General features: G+C 31.3%; 1 protein-coding gene and 1 long non-coding RNA gene across 3 annotated transcripts; both read right to left on the reverse strand.

Moving 5' to 3' along the window:
- Positions 1 to 574: 574 nt before the first annotated feature.
- LOC146996302 (uncharacterized) lies at positions 575 to 8,004 on the reverse strand. 2 transcript variants are annotated; one of them, XM_085820661.1, is made up of 2 exons: positions 5,067 to 8,004; positions 575 to 1,051 (listed from the first exon to the last, which is right to left on the reverse strand). In XM_085820661.1, the coding sequence occupies exon 1, from the start codon at positions 8,002 to 8,004 to the stop codon at positions 6,481 to 6,483; it is 1,524 nt and encodes a 507-aa protein (XP_085676787.1). In that variant the 3' UTR covers positions 575 to 1,051; positions 5,067 to 6,480. The 2 variants fall into 2 exon arrangements, with proteins under 2 accessions (XP_085676787.1, XP_085676786.1); XM_085820660.1 differs by having other exon boundaries at positions 2,155 to 8,004.
- Positions 575 to 11,141, reverse strand: LOC146996303 (uncharacterized). The gene is made up of 2 exons (XR_015042175.1): positions 10,802 to 11,141; positions 575 to 5,124 (listed from the first exon to the last, which is right to left on the reverse strand). It is a non-coding gene; the product is annotated as an uncharacterized LOC146996303 (long non-coding RNA).
- Between the last annotated feature and the right edge of the window lie 7,323 nt (positions 11,142 to 18,464).

Genomic DNA, 18,464 nt, shown 5'->3' on the forward strand with positions numbered 1-18,464 from the left:
GAACAAGCTAATACTCTCAGAATTTTATTGTTTGCACCATCGAATGGAGTTGAAATATATGCTTTGGTGGAATTGAAATGAAATTTTTAGTGTAATTCCTAATTTTTTGCTAGTATTTTGAATACCTCTCACTTGCTTTTTACCATTCAAATCCATCATTTAAAAATTTTAATGCCTAAAACTGTATCTGCTAGAAATCTTTGAAATTTTCAAAACAATCTCTTCCCCCTCTCTTATAATCAGAAAGATGAAAATATATTAATTGTGGATCTTCTAAATTTTTTTAAAATTTGCTGCAGTATGACTCGAACAGAAAAAAACAGAACATTTTAAGCAGAAAAAAAAAAGTTTCCGTTCTTCCTTGGATATAACGTGATTTCCGTTGAAAGTTTCCAGCCTGTGACTCCATACGAACCACACTACTTTTCCTCCTTCCGTATAGATCTCTCCAATATTTTATTTATTTATCCCTCCCCTTTACCTCTTGCTAGAATTACTTGCATAAATAATTTTATGCAAGTAAGTTTATGCTATATTATATTTATTTTTTAAAATTTTTATACATGGATTTGCATTTAGCATTCATTTCATTTTATTAAAGACATTTTTCCTTTCCAGCATAAAACATGGTAAGGAAAGAAAATACAAAACTGATGAAGCTAAATTATCACAAATACTACATAAAATTGTATTCAATAGAAAGAATTAAACGACTTAATGGAACAATAAATGCTAAAATTCGCAGGAGGACGACAAATGGAATAAATTGTAATTAGCTGTAATTCAGAATATTCTACGTTGTTATATTATTTAATGTGTTCATACTTCATAAAACATTAATCCTTTTGCACAGTTTCTAATATTAACACTTTCAAATCCCGATATGCAGAGTAACGCTGAAAACGATGGCTACAGTTAACGCAAATGATCGATACTATTTCATTTATCATTTAAAGTTGAATTGCATGAATATTACGATCTAAAACTGCTGACCCTTGATTAGAATTTCCAAAAGCGATGCTTGGTAAAGGCCAATAGAAAGCGTAATTTCCTGCAAATGAAATAAAATAATGAGTAATACTTATTTTTAACTCTTTATCACATTTTAACATTTACCGTGATTAATAACAAAATAATACAAAACTGATATTGTTAATGAGAATGACATTTTGAAACTACACAATATCATAGGTTCGATTTCTTTTTCTAAAAAAGCGAAAGCTTTCCTTGAACATTTTTTTCCACTTTTTTCCGAGTTGTCTCAAGGTTATTCCGCTCATCTGGTGTTTAAAAGCAAACCGGTATTTGAAGAAACAAAAGGGAAGAAACAGGAAAATAAAATTTTTACTTTCCGTGATGCTTTAGATGTCAGCACTCATTGGAAGATTAGTTTCAGTATTTCGAATTTATCACACAATACGATCAAAAGATATAAAGTGTTAAAAAACTTTTACAATTGGCTAAAAGTCAGACCAAGGCAAATATTGGCTTCATAGAAGTAATTCTTGCACTTAAAGAAACTTGAGTAATCCTTCTTCAAAACGTAAAGTATTTGTTTTATAAAATCCTTGTAACATGAAAGGAAGTTTCTCTTATCGCGTTTATTTTATTTCTTGTTAGTTAAGAAACTTAATAATGTTATTCAAAAACCTAAATTATTGCACTGATTCTATCAAACAATAATAACAATAAATCTGTTATTATTTTGTTATTTGAAGTTTTAGTCACCTGTGGATGTTTTACGAATGGATGGATGGATGTTTGTAGATGCTTTACAGGAAGGGCCTGCGAAATTTCCGAAGCATTAGTCGAGGTAGAAATTGGTATAGTCTATAAGCAGAATAGGAAACACAAGTATGAAATGCGGAAGAAGCGTTTAATATCAATGCAGAATTTGATACAAGTTAAAAATAATTTATAAGTTGATTCAACATCCGAATTGATGAGAAACTTATACCAACTGCAAGCTTAGGGAATTTCTAATAAATCTGATAACAATTGGTGAGTTGGATTTTCTTGAAACTTTTCACATTTACAAAGATTTTTTTTGTTTAGATTTTAAGTGCAATCCAGTCCTTTCTAACGCTTTTAAACTTCTATTAACTTAATTTTAACAGTTTCATTACTACTATTTTTTGCCGATAGATAACGTACCTTCTCGTTCGCTTTACTTCCGTACGGTATAAGTATGACCGTCGTACCCGCTGCTTTCCTGTCTTGCAGATTTCTTTGCTGTTGATAGAAAGGGACCTGTACCTGTTTGCCTTCGAAGTCGATTGAGATCGTGACTAAATCTACGTCAAATATAAGGTTGTTGCTTTGTTAATCTTATTTTCACTTTGGCTTGTTCCTCTTCTGCTTTACTCTGTTTCATGTTACATATTCCTATTAAATTTTAATTTTTTAGTAATTCCTAACAGGTATCTTGTTTTTCACTGCGCGAATTTCATTCTCTGACAAAACAGAAATTGTTGTTATTTCACTTTCAGAAAGGATTTGTTGCAAATCTCATACGTAAGCAATTCGGTGAAAAAAAGGCACAAGTACGTCTTGATTTTAATTGAGCCGTTTGTTTATTATATTGAAAATTTTATACATAGCATTAATTTTCAAGGAATGATATCATAGCAAGCCCTTCTCTTCCACTATATTTGACACTGTCATTTTGAACGATTCGTTTCAAATATATGGTATTATGTTCTGAATCTTGAATTAATTCTTAAACTATTGTAGCTGATTCATCATAACTGTGTAACTTGAAAAGTGTTCACAAATTAAAATAGAATCTGACTATGAAAAGAATATTGCAGCTGTTTCTTTTATTTTTTATGAATTTTTATACTTTTAATTTTGCTTACATTAAAGCTTCTAAAAAGGCTTTTTAAACTAAAGTCTTGTTTTAGATGCTAGATTGTAATCCGAAATTTTTAAATAGCAGTTTTTCTTTTTATTATTTTTTCACCTTTTTACTTTTTTCTTTCTCTTTTTCTCTTATTTTTATTAATGCTTAAAATGTAAAAAAGATTTTTTCTAAATGTTCTTTCTGATAGTCTTTTTCCTGGATTATAAGTCTGCACCGTGATTGTCATTCAAAAAGGAGACATAAAATTCCGAGGGGTTTGATTTTTATTCCTTTTCCACACCTCCAACAGTTCATCAATAGTGGTGTATTTGCTTTTCCCAAAAAAAGACTAAAAATACTATGGGCCATAGGTGAAACGTTAGAAGACTTCACAGGAATGCGCTGGAAAGGTATGTGTGCAATATTTGTATCGGTCTTCATTCTTTCGAGGAATGCAGTGATATTATTCGAAGTATGACTTGTTGCTTCATGAAATTTCCCACTGAAAGTCATAGGATGGATAAAGAAATGGAATTTCTTCTGTAAATATTGGACGTAAAACGTTTTTGATAGCAGGTTGAGTTGATTTTTAAAATTTTTTACACTCTTCTTATTTTTTATTTTCTATGTAAGTCAATACTGCAAGAATCATAACCCCTTAATGAAACTTTTATTTTATTTATTTATTTTTTTCCTTGACAGAATTAGGTTGGAACAATTTTTACTTCCTTGTACGAAGTAAGGGAAGAATTGTAATCACGAAACATTCCAGCATATTTCACAAGCGTACATCAGCATAGCCACTGAGGGAGGGGTTTCGAAAATGGACCAATCAGCTTCTATTGCTCTTGTAACGGTGAACCTTTGAAACTGGGCGTATATTGTTTACGTTTTAATTTGTATTTCTTTGGCAGTCATAAATATGTGGCGTAATAGAAAAAATTCTCGTAGTGCTTTATTTATGAGTTTATTCTCGTAGTGCTCGCTTTATGAGTTTATTTAATCGCTGACATTTCACTTTCTCGATTTTTCTCACACATTGATATTCGGAAGAATCGAGATAATGACTCAAGCTACAATTAGCCTCGAATATTATGCGTTTACTAACACCTGTGGATTAAGAGAATTCAAGGCCTGGAAGTGTTACAATGATCTAGTATTTTGTTATTTCAGTGCTTTAAGTTTAAGATTCAAAATATATATTCTGTATGACCTGATTATATCTATTGTAGCATTAAAAATTATATATTAATAAATTAAATATATTCATTGTGAACAAGATAAATTCATTCAGTTTGAAGAGTATTTCTTGTGCAGACAATGCATTTAAGAGTGACCAGTTATTAAAAGTGAAATTTAACATGCCAAATATTTAACATGAATTCAAATGAATATTCATGTCAAATTTAATATGACAATATTAAATTTAAAATATAATATAAATATACTATAAATAGCAATTTTTACCTTAGTAATCTCAAAGTCAGATTGTAGTTTTCAGACTAGGCAGCATAATTTTTAAGATGCATGTATGTAAATATATATATAATGTGTACCCTTTTAAAAGGTAGTTTAATGTTAAATTAAAATTATTTAATGGAAATTAATGCAGAAGAACTTTACTTACTGAAGTAAAGTTTTAAACAACAGTATGCAACTGTAGCAACACGAATGAAATTTCCAAAAAACACTGAGAAACCATATTTTGGTCTGTGGTTATGTATTTCAAGTTCTTTTAAATTTGACATAGCATTCACAACATCAAACTAATTCTGATGAGCCATGAGTAACTGTATAAAAATTGTCACGTTTATGCTCACGAATTCACGATTCTATTTTTTTTATATAAAAACAAAACATTTAATGAAGAGCTTATGTACATTATTTACATTATTGAAAGCACAATCATACGTATATTATAAATTTTCCCATCATAGGGCCAATATTCATTTATCAAGAACAATTACCGCTATACGGCCAAGATCAGATCATTTCAAGGCGTCGCCCTCAAGCTAACTAAAAGAGTATTACATTCCTTCTCTGCCGCCAGTCACGCGACCTAGTCGGCGACAGACGATAAAAAATAAAAGAAAAAATGAATCCATCGGAGGGAAAAAGAAATAATTTCAACAAACGCCCCCCCGATGAACAATAGGTTCATCATAAATTTAACTAACTATTACAATATTACTATAATAATAAGAAACAAATAAAAATTACTTACATATACAGGTCACATTATATCAATAATTTCTTAACACCAAGAAAAATTTTTTCTGAAACTATAGAAAAAACAAAACATTTAAATTAACATTTCTCAAGATCACCACAAATCATTAAACCAAGGAAAATAATAATGAATAAATGAAAACATTATGAAAAAGAACATTTTTTTATCAGTTTATCAGTCATTCAGTCCATTTTTTTTTTACCAGTCACTGATTATTGCAATTACTGATATCATCAATTTCTAAATTGTACAATAGCTGCACTGGACTTTTGATTACCGAATTACCAGTTTTCACTTCACACGATCTGATCATTCCATCTCTACCAATAAAGATTTTAGTTATTCTTCCTAATTTCCACCAGCTTCTAGGTAAATTTTCATCATGAACAAGTACTATATCATTTACGTTGAATGCAGATGGTTTCTTCTGACCGGTATAATGAGCAGATCTCAAGCACAGGAGATATTCTTTTTTCTATCTGTTCCAAAAGTGATTTATTAGATTTTCTCGTGTACGGAAACGTTTTAACATAAATTCTCTGGAACCTGGTAAATTCAAGTCATTCCTCCTTACAGCTGGCAAACTCAAGAGTCGTTTACCAATCAACAGGTGGGCTGGAGTAAGTGCGGAGGGCTCTTCAAGATCAGAAAAGACGTATGTTAATGGACGCGAGTTTATCATCGCTTCTATTTCAAGCAAAAGCGTTTCTAATTCACTTTGAGTCAAAGATGATTTCCCAATGTTCTTTCTTAAACTAGTTTCTACACTGCGAACTAAACGTTCATAAAAACCGCCCCACCAGGCAGCACGTTCCACAATGTATTTCCATGTGATTCCATGCGAAGCATAAAATTTTTTAACTTCAGGGTGGTTAATCACTTTCCACATTTGCTTTAATTCAAGTTCGGCTCTTTTAAATGTTCTAGCATTGTCCGAGTACACAGTGGAACACAAACCTCTTCGGGATACGAACCTGCGGAACGCAAGTAAAAATTCTTCAGTGCTCATGCCTTTTACGAGCTCAAGGTGAATAGCTCTTGTAGTAGCGCAAGTAAACAATAAAATGTAGTATTTGTTGTCATTTTCTTTTACATACAAAGGACCTGCAAAATCGAGTCCACAAATTGCGAAATGTGGAGATTCATTAACTCTATCCGCTGGAAGAGGTGCAGTGATTTGTTGTCCAGGACGTACATTATATTTTTTGCATATTAAGCATTTACTCAGGATTGATTTGACGTATTGTTTTCCTCTTAAGAGCCAGAATTTTTCACGTATATGCACTAGAGTATCCGATACACCCGCATGATAAACCTTTTCATGAGCGTCTCGTACTACTAATTCACTTAATTTATGTTTTGAAGAGATTACTATTGGATGTTTGTTGTTAAATAGTAGGTTTGACTTTTATAACCGACCTCGTAACAAAAGTAGACCTTCGTCTGATAATATGGGATTTAATTCGAACAATTTAGAATCTTTTGGAATATGCTTGTTTTCTCTTAGAGACTCTATAACTTCAGGAAAACTATCTTCTTGAGCTTGTTTTAACCAAAAGGTTTCAGATTTACTGATTTCTTCTGCTGAAATTTCCGCAAAATTTCTATTTTCCCTTTTAAATTTTAAATTTGATATAAATTTGAAAATCCAAGCAGTCACACGATAAAGTTTTTTCAAGGAACTAAATTTTGTCAAATTCATGAGTGGAACATTTTCAGCTTTGTCTGTTTTGATCAAACACGCTAGGATAGCTTCCGATTTTCGAGATTCTTCTGATACATCATGTAATTTTGACGTCGATAGTTTGGGTTTTGGCCATTGACTTTCAGGTAACGAAAGAAATGCAGGGCCATGCCACCATTTCGAAGAATCTATCAGTTCTTTTGCAGAACAACCCTTTGTTATTAGATCTGCAGGGTTGAGTTTTCCTTCGCAATGTCTCCATGAACAAGGATCTGAAATTTCATGTATTTCTGAAATTCTATTAGCAATGAAAGGTTTCCATCTTTTAGCTGTACCTTTAATCCAATGTAGAACTATTTCCGAATCTGACCATAAAATGACATTTGAAATATGTAGAATATTTTTCAGGTAGTTGGCAACCCTAGCACCCACCAGTGCTCCCATCAATTCAAGGCGGGGAAGCGTTAATTTCTTTAATGGTGCAACACGTGATTTTGCCAAAACAAATGTAGTTTCAAATTTATCTTCATCAGTTCTGTATCTCAAGTATGCGACTGAGCCATACGCATTTGGATTAGCATCACTAAAAATGTGTAACTGAACAGTGTCCCTGTCTAAATTTGGTACATGAAAATAATATCTGGGAATTTTCAACATTTTAAGTTCTTTTATTTCAGAGAGCCATATTTTCCAGTCATTTTCGAGTTCTCCAGAAAAGATCTCATCCCAAGGTACCCCTTGAAGCCATAGCTGTTGCAATAAACATTTAATTCGAATTACAAAGGGTGCGATAAATCCAGATGGGTCAAAAATTTTGGCTGCTATTTTTAATACATTACGTTTGGTACATTCAGTGTTTATAGAGGACAGTAAGGGTGTTAATTCTAGTCCTAAGACATCTTCATCATTGTTCCATATTAAACCTAGTACTTTTAAGGATGTACATGGAATGTCACTATTGAGAGAGATTAACTTTTCCTCAAGCCATTTCTGCTTAAGCTCTAGGGAATTGGTTTCGAATTTTCTTAGATTTAGACCTCCTTCATCAAGAATTTTAACAGATTCATTTGATAGATTAAACGCTTCTTCAACAGTTGTCGCTCCAGAAAATAGGTCATCCAAGTAAAGATTTGAGTTAAGCATTTCAAAAGTCTTAAAGTTAGAATTCTTGTACTTATCAATGTGATGTTTTATTGTGCAGGCAAGGATGAAAGGACTACAAGTTACACCAAAGGTTGCTCTTGTCATTTTGTAAGAAATTACACTCTCTTTTCTATCAAGGTTTTTAAAATAAAGAAATCTCAGATAATCTCTGTCTTCTTCTGCGATTGATATTTGAAGGAATGCCTTTTTTACTCGATATCTGCCGAAAAGGCGATCCTATTTTCGCGGAATTTCAAAATCACGTCCAAAACATTTGGCCCTGGGTGAAGACAGTCGTTGAGAGAAAGAGCATCATTTGATTTTGAAGAAGCATCGTAAACGATGCGTACCTTTGTTGTTGTTTTGTCGTCTCTAATTACAGGATGGTGAGGCTTATAATAAGAATTAAGTGTCGAGCTGTTTTCAGGGCATACTTCTACAATTCCTAAATGTTCTTGTTCCCTGAGAATATTGTTGTATTCTTCAAATAACATTTCATTACACTTAAATTTATTTTCTAGACTAGCAAATCTTCTTTTAGCCACTTCAAGATTATTTCTCAATAAATCGCGAGATTTGCTCCATAGTAACCTTGCCTCATAATGACCATTTTTAAATTTCAAATTATTTTGAAAGTCATTTATGATTTCTAAATCACTAGAATTCTTTTCGTTATTCTCAACAATACCCATGACTTCTAAATCCCAAAATTTCTTCAGTTCATCATTTTCACTCTCAACTGATACACTACAACAATTTATTCTTCTATCTTTTGATTCTATCTGCCCTGAATAGTATGTCCGAAAATAGTTTCTGCAATGTATAAATGCTTCCCAATTTTTCCCACAATACCTAATTGAATTTGCCATAAAAAGTCTGACCCTAGTAAAATAGTTATTTCCCGTTCATGCCCTGTATCAGCAGGATTAAATCCTCTCATTTTCAAGCGTTGAATCAAACCTTTGTCTGGAATTTTGACTGTAGCGCCAGTTATTTTTTCAACTACCAAGGCTTCAATATTTATGGAATTGTTTGTTTGCGAAACATTTTGTAATTCAAGAGAAACTACGTCAAATGATGATTCTTGTGGTTTTCGTCCGCCAAATGAATATACTAATAAATTTTCTTTTCTTATAGGCTTTAAATTCAGTTTTCTTACTAAATTTTCTTTTATAAAGCATTTTTCTGAACCACTATCACACAAAACCCTTGCATGGATTTTGTTTTCACCACCAGAGACACATACAATACAAGTTTGGAGTAATGTAGAAATAGTTTTATTTTTCTGTTCAGAAACGCAAGATACTAAGGTTGTGGATTTATCTGCGTTAATATTTTCAGGACTTTCATGTTTTTCTGATTTACTACAGAACAGCTCATTGTGAAATTTATTACCACATTTCGAACATGGGGTTAATTTTAAGAAACACTTGTAACAGCATCCTCCCTTCTTCAATTTAAAACGTTTCTCTTGGTCTGTATACCTTTTACAACCGAAGCTTGTATGATCCGAAGAGTCACAAAATACACAAAATATTTTTATAGAAGTGTTCAAGGCAGCAGCCGAAGGAACACTTTTCTTAGAAGAAAAGTTCTGATTATATTTTTGTTTGGAATTAAAATTAGTGTAAGTGTCATGTATTTTATTACTAGAAGAATTATTTACTAATATTGTGGCCTCACGGGCACGTAAATCTTCTCTTATAAATTCCAATAGGTCATTGACCTTATACTCATTTTCTGTATTATTTTTCTTATGAAATTCTAGAACCATGTTTTCTGGTAACAATTTTAACAGTATAGGCAAAAGTAGATGCCCGTATGAACCTGTTGTTACCCCCATTGACTTGAGATTTCTGATATGTATTTCACATTTATCATACAGATTTCTAAGTCCCCTTATATTATTTGATGATTTTACTGGCTCTAAGTTCAAAATTTTATTTATATGACAGTTTATGATTGTATCACGCCTACCATATCTTTCGTTTAACAATTTTAGGCATTCATCATAATTTTCATCAGTGAGATCAAACCCTGATACAACATTATATGAAGTACCTGTCAAAAGAGATTTCAGGTATTGAAATTTACTTATTTTTGACAAAGATTCATTGTTATCCACAGCATTCTTGAAACAGTTAATAAATTCTAAATAAGTACTGGAGAATTCTAAATAAGTACTAAGAATAATAAATTCTAAATAAGTACTAAGAATTTTTCAATATTTAATTTCGGCAACTTAACTGCCGCAACAAATTTACTTTCGATTACAGGAGTTACAGGTACATTTTGAACTACGTTAACTTCGGTATCTGCTTTACATTTTCTTAACCTATTCTTAATTTTGGATTTCATACTCAAAATTTTATGAGAGTATTCTTCAACCGATTTTAATTCTTTTTCATATTCAGCTTTATCTTCAATCAATTTATCTATCTCTTTATCAATTTCATTTAAAGAATTTTCTTTTTCTGACAAAATATCCTGGCACTCTAACAAGGAATCTGTGTCAGTTCTTTCAATCGCTGCTACCAGCAAATGTTTTGCTTTATTTATTTGTTTAGTGATTGCAGATCTGATAGCAGCTCTTTTCGACTTTAATTTGTCTATATTTTCCATATTTCAAGTAATGGAATATAACCTTATAAAATTCAACAAATAATTGTAACAAAATTTAAAGTACAGTATTTCAATATTTTAAGCACTTCCTTTAAAAACAATATACTTATAGTCCACAAATTTCCTTCGATTAAGACCAATTAATTTTTTCAAGCATCAATGAAGTATTATTCTTTCAAGTAATATTTAAATAAAACAACATAAATATTCAATACTTTTATTCAACTCAATCATTATTTTTCAAGGTTGAATACTTCAAGAATGAAAGAAAATGGCTTACCTGATATTTTCAGGTATCCTTCCATTATTCCAGCATAGAACTATATTCAACTATATTCAGTTTCGATTTTAAAGTATCTAAAGGTCCGGGAATTTCGGCACCAAAAATACATGTATAAAAATTGTCACGTTTATGCTCACGAATTCACGATTCTATTTTTTTTTATATAAAAACAAAACATTTAATGAAGAGCTTATGTACATTATTTACATTATTGAAAGCACAATCATACATATATTATAAATTTTCCCATCATAGGGCCAATATTCGTTTATCAAGAACAATTACCGCTATGCGGCCAAGATCAGATCATTTCAAGGCGTCGCCCTCAAGCTAACTAAAAGAGTATTACATTCCTTCTCTGCCGCCAGTCACGTGACCTAGTCGGCGACAGACGACAAAAAATAAAAGGAAAAATGAATCCATCGGAGGGAAAAAGAAATAATTTCAACAGTAACTCTAATTGAAATAAAATTCTATTTGAGAAATGTTCGTACCTTTTAGTACAGGTGTGATTCCGCTTAAATATTAGTAACATTTTAAATTTGAATTTATTTTTCTTTTATTCGTTGCATAGTTTTTCTCTTTGAAAAATAAGAGAATTCAGAATATTTTAAGTAGTATATTGAAGCCTGAATAATTAAATGAATCTGGCTTAAATGCTATTTCTTCACGCAGATGCAAAATATAGATATAATAATAATACGCAATTGCATAATTTTATTGAGAGATTTTAAATTACTCTCAATAAATTTACGCAATTTTATTTAAAAATTGTAAGGTAATCTGTATGCCAAATGTATAGAAATATATGTTTTTTCATCTGAAATGAATATAGTAACTAAAACATATTTTAAATTAATAATTACAGTTACCATTTTGCAGTCAATTACGCTAAAATACAAAATGCTACATAACTGTTCTAGAACTTTTAAGTGCGTACTTTTACATTACGATATGAAGAATGTTGAGAAATCTAGTTCCTTGAAAACAGAAACCGAGATTGATCAATCGAAGTTTTGCGGAGTACTCAACGTGTTTGTATTTCTTTTTAAATTCTTTCAATAAGGTACCGAAAACTTCACAATTGCTTACATTTGATCTAACTTCACAATGAGCATTTTCAGAAGAAACTGACTATGCTTTAATTATTTTGTACAGGAAATTTCGTGACAAAATGTTTCCAAACATCTTGCTTAAAGCGCACCAAAGGGTTATTTGACATGATAGAAATATCACTGGAAGCCCATTGGTGCAATCTAGAAGCCCCTCCCTCGGTGGCTACACACATGTGCATTTGTGAAATATGCTTCCGGGTACCATATTTCAACGAAAATATTCATTTTGATCGCTATCGAATGCAATTTAACAATGCTTTTCCGTGACAACTGTACGTAAGGATAGATTAAAAGACTCATTTTCCCCAAACGAATTATAAAACTGATTTAAGATGGATTCAGAAGAGATTTTTTTCATGGCGTCTTTACATACGTATGTATATATCTCACATAACTCAAAAACAAATAGCCTCAGAACGTTGAAAATTTTTATGTAAGACAGCTGTAGCATGTAGATGTGCACCTCCCTTTTTGGCTAGTCGGCCTCACCAAAAGTATATATATGTTGTATGATCTTAAATTCACTTAGTGCGAAATCGAGTTATTCTATTACTTGCGCAATAGCTACAGAGTAACTTAATAATAATTTATTTACTAAAGAAATATTGACTATATTATCTCCTAAGATTAATTTTAGTAGAATTATCTAAAAAGAGTGAATCCATAATTAGGAAGTTTAATTCCGAAAATTGTTTTAAAGTAACTTGAAGTAAATTGTTAAAAATGTTTAACGGGGTAAATTGTTAAATGTTTTAAATTCATAAATCATGAATAACAAAATTTCAATTGTAAAAAGAAATTAAATTAAAAGCAAGTAATCATTGCCATTGATCGGAAATTAGTTGACTTTTCAAGGGGAACAAACCAACTCCCGTTCAATGAAGAATAATTAAGAAATAAATACGGTGTTTCGTCCTTTACTCAAGTAATAAGGCTATGCCAAACTGGCAATTTAAGTTAGGCCAAATATTTCCGTGAATTGAAGGGATCAAAAATCAATGCAGAGCACTAAAGAACTCATTCTGATTAAGCATTTTCGCTAATTCAATTTTGAGTGAAAAGCAATTTATGCAGTAAATTTGATAAATTACTTGAGTAATTGTCCCCCGACACCCTCGTGTTTATGCATTTTAATTCAAAACTATTTGTAAAATATTAAACATTGGAAATTGGCATTATGAAATAGAACTCAAAGTAATTGAAATAAACATCAGAAAATTACGAAATATAAGAAATATAATGCAATCTTTGCAAAAACAAATCAAAAAATAAAAATTTAAATTTAAAATATATATAATAATAAAAGGGAATCTACATGAAGATATAAAAGGCCAGAAAAAGCATGAATTAACTTAAAGTTCTTTCTAGTGGGAAGTGGGAAAAGTGTTTTCTTCGCGTCTTACTCAGAAGGATAGTGTTTCCGAATTTCCGGGGGGGCTTTGAATTACGTCAGTCGGCGAAACTTGTGTGAAGTAATTTATGGGAGAGGGAGTGACTAGGAATGCTTGAGGGACGTATGTTGTGGAGTTCTTATTTGAGGAAAACTGTCTGTTAAAATTTTTGAATATACTAGTGAATGGAAATTAATTAATTTCTGGCTAATTGTCACGTCGTAAAGAGGAAGAAATTAAGAAAAGGAAAAAAGAATTTTCACTGTCAAAGAGCTATTTGACAGGCTAAAGATTATGAAATAGGCTCATTTTTGTAGTAACAGCATAAGTCTGAAGACAATTAGCTTTTTACATTATATACAGCTTGTAATTACACTATGTAAGGAGCAAAATTTCGCGTTGTAGATCTATCGTATCTGTGCAGATATTTTTAATTCGTTGTATTTGATTTATTATTGTATTGTTAATTACTTTTTTGGATAAAAGTTTTTGTTTGTTTGTTTGTTTGTTAAAAAGTATTAAAAAAATTTTTTTTGGTTTGTCAAAAAGTATTTTTTTTTTTTTTTGGTTTCTCTTTCTCTCTCTCTCTCTCTCTATATATATATATCCATTCTATTACTCGGCTCAGTGATCTCAGTTTCTCTAGTCTTATATTAGTTAAAATTGGGCATTTTTTGCTTTAAAAATGATGGAATTATGTTCTTCTTATCTTCCGGTTAAGGTAAGGTTGCCTTTAGTAAATCTGTATGCAATATTTGTAGAATTATCAGCAATTTTAAAGTGCACCTCCTATGTAGGTTGCAATCGACGGCACCGAAAGGGTATATGTATATATATATCTCAGTGACCTCAGTTTTGTAAATTGTGCATATTTTGCTTTAAAAGTGATTGAATTATATAATCAATACTTTAAAAGTGATTTAATTATGTAATTAATACAAGAAAAAATATGTTTTTCTTGTATTAATTATATAATTAAATCTAATCCGGCTAAGATTTTTATGCATTTAGTTAACCTGCATGCAATAATTGTGGAATTATCCACAATTTAAACGTTTTTTCTAAGTTCGGCTAAGACTAACTTTTGTTTACGATAGCTGCCATATTTGTTTACATTTGAAACTTAGTAGAATAGTGGATTTGTAACCAATCTAGAGAAACTAAGCTTCGCAACAACAAAGTAAATTCTTCTTTTATTACCGCGAATTAAATTATGTTTAATTCATTCTGGAATTATCATTTAAATTATTAGCTTGTTTTTGCGCACCAACTGTAAATTTAATTGTAAATATTGTTTTCTTAATTGTTTTAACTGTACTTGGTGTTTTATGTTTTTCTGTATCTTTTAATTTTTAATGAACATATTTTGTATATTTATGTATTTTTGCCTTGACACGCGAAGTGAGAACTGAATTAACTAGCAGCGCATGCGCATTAGGTAAGCAACGCTGAATCGTCCGTGAAAAACTGTTTCTATTTTGTTAGTTTAATTTCTTTTATATATCGTTTTAGATTTATTATAGTATTTGAATAGAGCTTGTGGTAATTCTTCAGATGATATAATTTTTATGCACTTTGAGTTATGAAATGAATGAGATGTAACGCTATTAAATGAACCTAACGCCGAAGTATCACCATGGTAAATAAATATAGTGAATTTTAAAGAGTGCACTTATTCTATTGTGGTTTATGCGCTATCGACGAAGTTGATTTAATTCAATTCAATAACTTTAAATGAAATGCAGGGAAAAGTGCGTATTATTTAATATTCCGTACAAGGAAGCCATGTTAACACATCAGCTTTTTTTTATTCAAGTTTTAAATGAAGGAAAAGTTTTGTTTGCGTGACAGACGAACCTGTGCTAATTGCAGAAATTTAAATTAGCATAACGTAACGTTAAGTTCAAAGAAAGGTCTGAGATTACAACATAAAATAGATTACTTAAGCTGACTCAAGATATTTATTTAGCAGTGCGTATTTTTAAACGCCGGCTAGCAAGGTGTTAAAGCCGGGAATAAACTTAGGCCTGACGATAGCAGCAAGACGAGGTTCTGCCAACTCTAAAATTTCAAACCCTCGGCTTAAATACAGAAGCAACTAATCTTCATTCTGGTGAGGACTACGGAAAGAATAAATTACATTAAAGGGTCAAAACATAGTACCCGGTTAATTAACATAAAATCTTATAATTCTTTTCAGCAGTTTTTTAATCTGTCTTTACTGAAAATCGTTTTCATCTGAAACGTAATTTACTGAAAATTCAGACACTTTCTAAACTAAGCGGGCTCTGATATAAATTGTGGCAAATAAACTTGTAATAAATTTAATTAAGTATAACTTAAAAGTGCTTTACTTCACTGTAAATTACAATCAGAACAATCATTAAATAATTTTCAAAATCATTATACTCGAAGAGTAGAATACCTAATGTAGAATTTAAAATTAAGCAAAGAGACAGCCTTAAAACATTATAAAATTATTTTAATGAAATGGCGACCTCGAAATTTTCCATCTGGTGAAGAACAAATATGATAGTCCAATGTAATGCTTCCTGCTATAAACATGGTGTCAAGTGTAATTTTTGGCAAATAATGTAGCTGTGGGGTAGTGCTTTGTTTAAATGTTTCTGTGTCTCACGGGATATCAAGTACAGCCAATGAGCTGAAGAAATGTTTCATAACTAATGAATTGGAGTGAGGCAACTGAATTGGAGGAATAATTCATCACTAAATTATGTCCACGGCATCCTTTGCTGTATAGTATATAGATTGAACAAATATGATATAGTTGTTATCATTTTTTCTGCAATGAATTTACCTTTACTCTGGCAGAAGGTAGTATTCTACAACAATTTCTATGTCATACAAAGAGCTAGCAACAAAGAACGCTTTGATGATTTTGGAGTTCACCTTAGTGGAGATTGAAGCAAGTGTTTTGGAATTTGCCTCATAAAGAACAAAGTTATAAGTGGCAAACATGACAATAATCTTCAAGATCAAAAGAAGATTGCTTCTTAATATATATTCTTGAAGGAGAGCAACCTGCTCCAAATTCACTGTAATGCAATAATTATCGTCATAGAAATGATATGAAAATAGCATTGGTAGAAACAATATAGACCGTCGATTTCATGAAACCGAAAGTAGAAAATTATAGATACCGTATATACCCGCGTATAAGTCGACCCCCCCCCCCCACTTCAACATAAAAAATTCGTAGAAAATAAGAAACTCGCGTATAAGTCGACCCCCCACTTCCGAAATCGATCGAGAAACTTCGAAAAAAAAATTTTTTAAGTGCTACATTTATTCAAAATCATCTGAGAAAAGAAAGTAAATATACGATAAAAAATACCTTGGTAAATAAACAAAATCAAAATCCTTCAACATCCGATTCATGTTCAGATTCGCCAAACATTTCATAGAACTCTTCTGTCGTCATTGGCTCGTCATTATACATATTTTCAGTCTCGAACTCTGTATTGTTACAATCACTACTAGAGCCTTCGTCGTCATTTTCACTTTCAAAAACAGCATCATCTTCCGTGCCGTCTAGTTCGTTGCTAATACAACATTTTTTAAATGATTTTATAATCATTTCAGAGGGGTTCTGTGATTAGTTCGTCACATAATTTAAGTCATGAATTACTTCAAGTAAGTGACTTATCTGATAAGTCGTCCAATTTGAGTGCGGGAAGAAAACAACTCCATTATATAAAGAAATTTTTGAACTTCCGATTATTTGAATTTTTTATGGGCCCGCGTATATGTCGACCCCCCACTTTGAAGTTTTTTTGTTTTTTTTTTGTCCAAAATATCTTGACTTATACGCGGGTATATACGGTAATTCACATTTTAGGTGAGAAATGGATATCGACTAAAACCTCATTCACACCGACTAAAATGTTATTCCATGTAAAATTGTTTTAAATCTTTCGTAAAAACTGAGATAAGAAGTTTTCTTTTTCTGCTACCAAATATGAATTACGAACACTTTTTCAGCTCCGGGGGGGTAGTTATTTACCATATTTCCTTTTAACCAAATAAGAAAAAGGACTTTTTGAATTGCATTGTGATGAAAGACTCAAATGTAGTTTCGAAAAATTCCTTTGTTCTCGCACATCGTTGTACACACCAAGAAGTCTGTAGAAACCACTAAATATTTTGAACCAGGAAACACTGAAGATCAACTGTGCTCTTACTGGGATTCGAATCAGCGATCTTCCAGTTGTAGTACCTGAAGGTACTAATTACATACAACAACAGCATGCCAGGAAGAATGATATAATTCCTTATATTTTCTTACAGTTAACGGATGACTGAAAAGAGGCACGAAACCAACTTAATCAAATTGGGGTGGTGCTGACCGCCAACACAATTTTAGTTCGGGTTTCTTTGTAAAGACCATTAGACTTCTTAAAACAGGAAACATAAAAAACCAACTTTGCCTTTAGTTGTATGTTGGATGTGCTAAACGCTTACACCCAAGAGCATGCGCGGAGGAACACGATAATTCCTTGCAAGTTTATTATGTCTTTTTAGCATGGTATTTATTTAACAAAAGACTTTTATTTATAAATGAGAATTAAATTTAACCTGTTGTACTCGTGCAAGTGAAGTTCTAAACATAAGTACTGCTATGCACTAAGTTTGCGGTCAAAAATCATCTTCAAAATTTCAAATTTGCAATTAAATATCAAAACATCAGAAAGCTATCAGCCATTCAAACGTGTCTTTCGAAACTCCTAACTCCAGAATTATAATTCCGTTTTGAAAATTATTAATAAAAAGTTTAGGGAAGCATTTTTTTATCATGTTTGCATTTTATTCTTTGTTTTCGAATAAATTCATAAAGAAAATACATTAATTACAAATTGTCCGCACACGTTTTTGTTATAAGCATGTATTTCTTCTTCATCTTCAAGGTAATGTATGAGAAATAACTTAAGATTTCTTATTTAAGCTTTATTTGAGAATGTAACCTTATTATATTTGACAATGTTTCTTATTATGTACACGTTTTTTTCAGTGACTAGCAAGATAGTTGCTAAAGGACCCAATGGTTTGTTAAATAATCGTATATGCTAAATAATCAATGACCCAATGGTTTGCTAAATAATCGTAAAAATTTTTGAAAGAGTGTCATTCGGAGAA

This window comes from Stegodyphus dumicola, chromosome 7 (genome assembly GCF_044657685.1).
Source record: "Stegodyphus dumicola isolate Sdum_Otavi_A_Nest chromosome 7, ASM4465768v1".
Lineage (NCBI taxonomy): Eukaryota > Metazoa > Arthropoda > Arachnida > Araneae > Eresidae > Stegodyphus > Stegodyphus dumicola.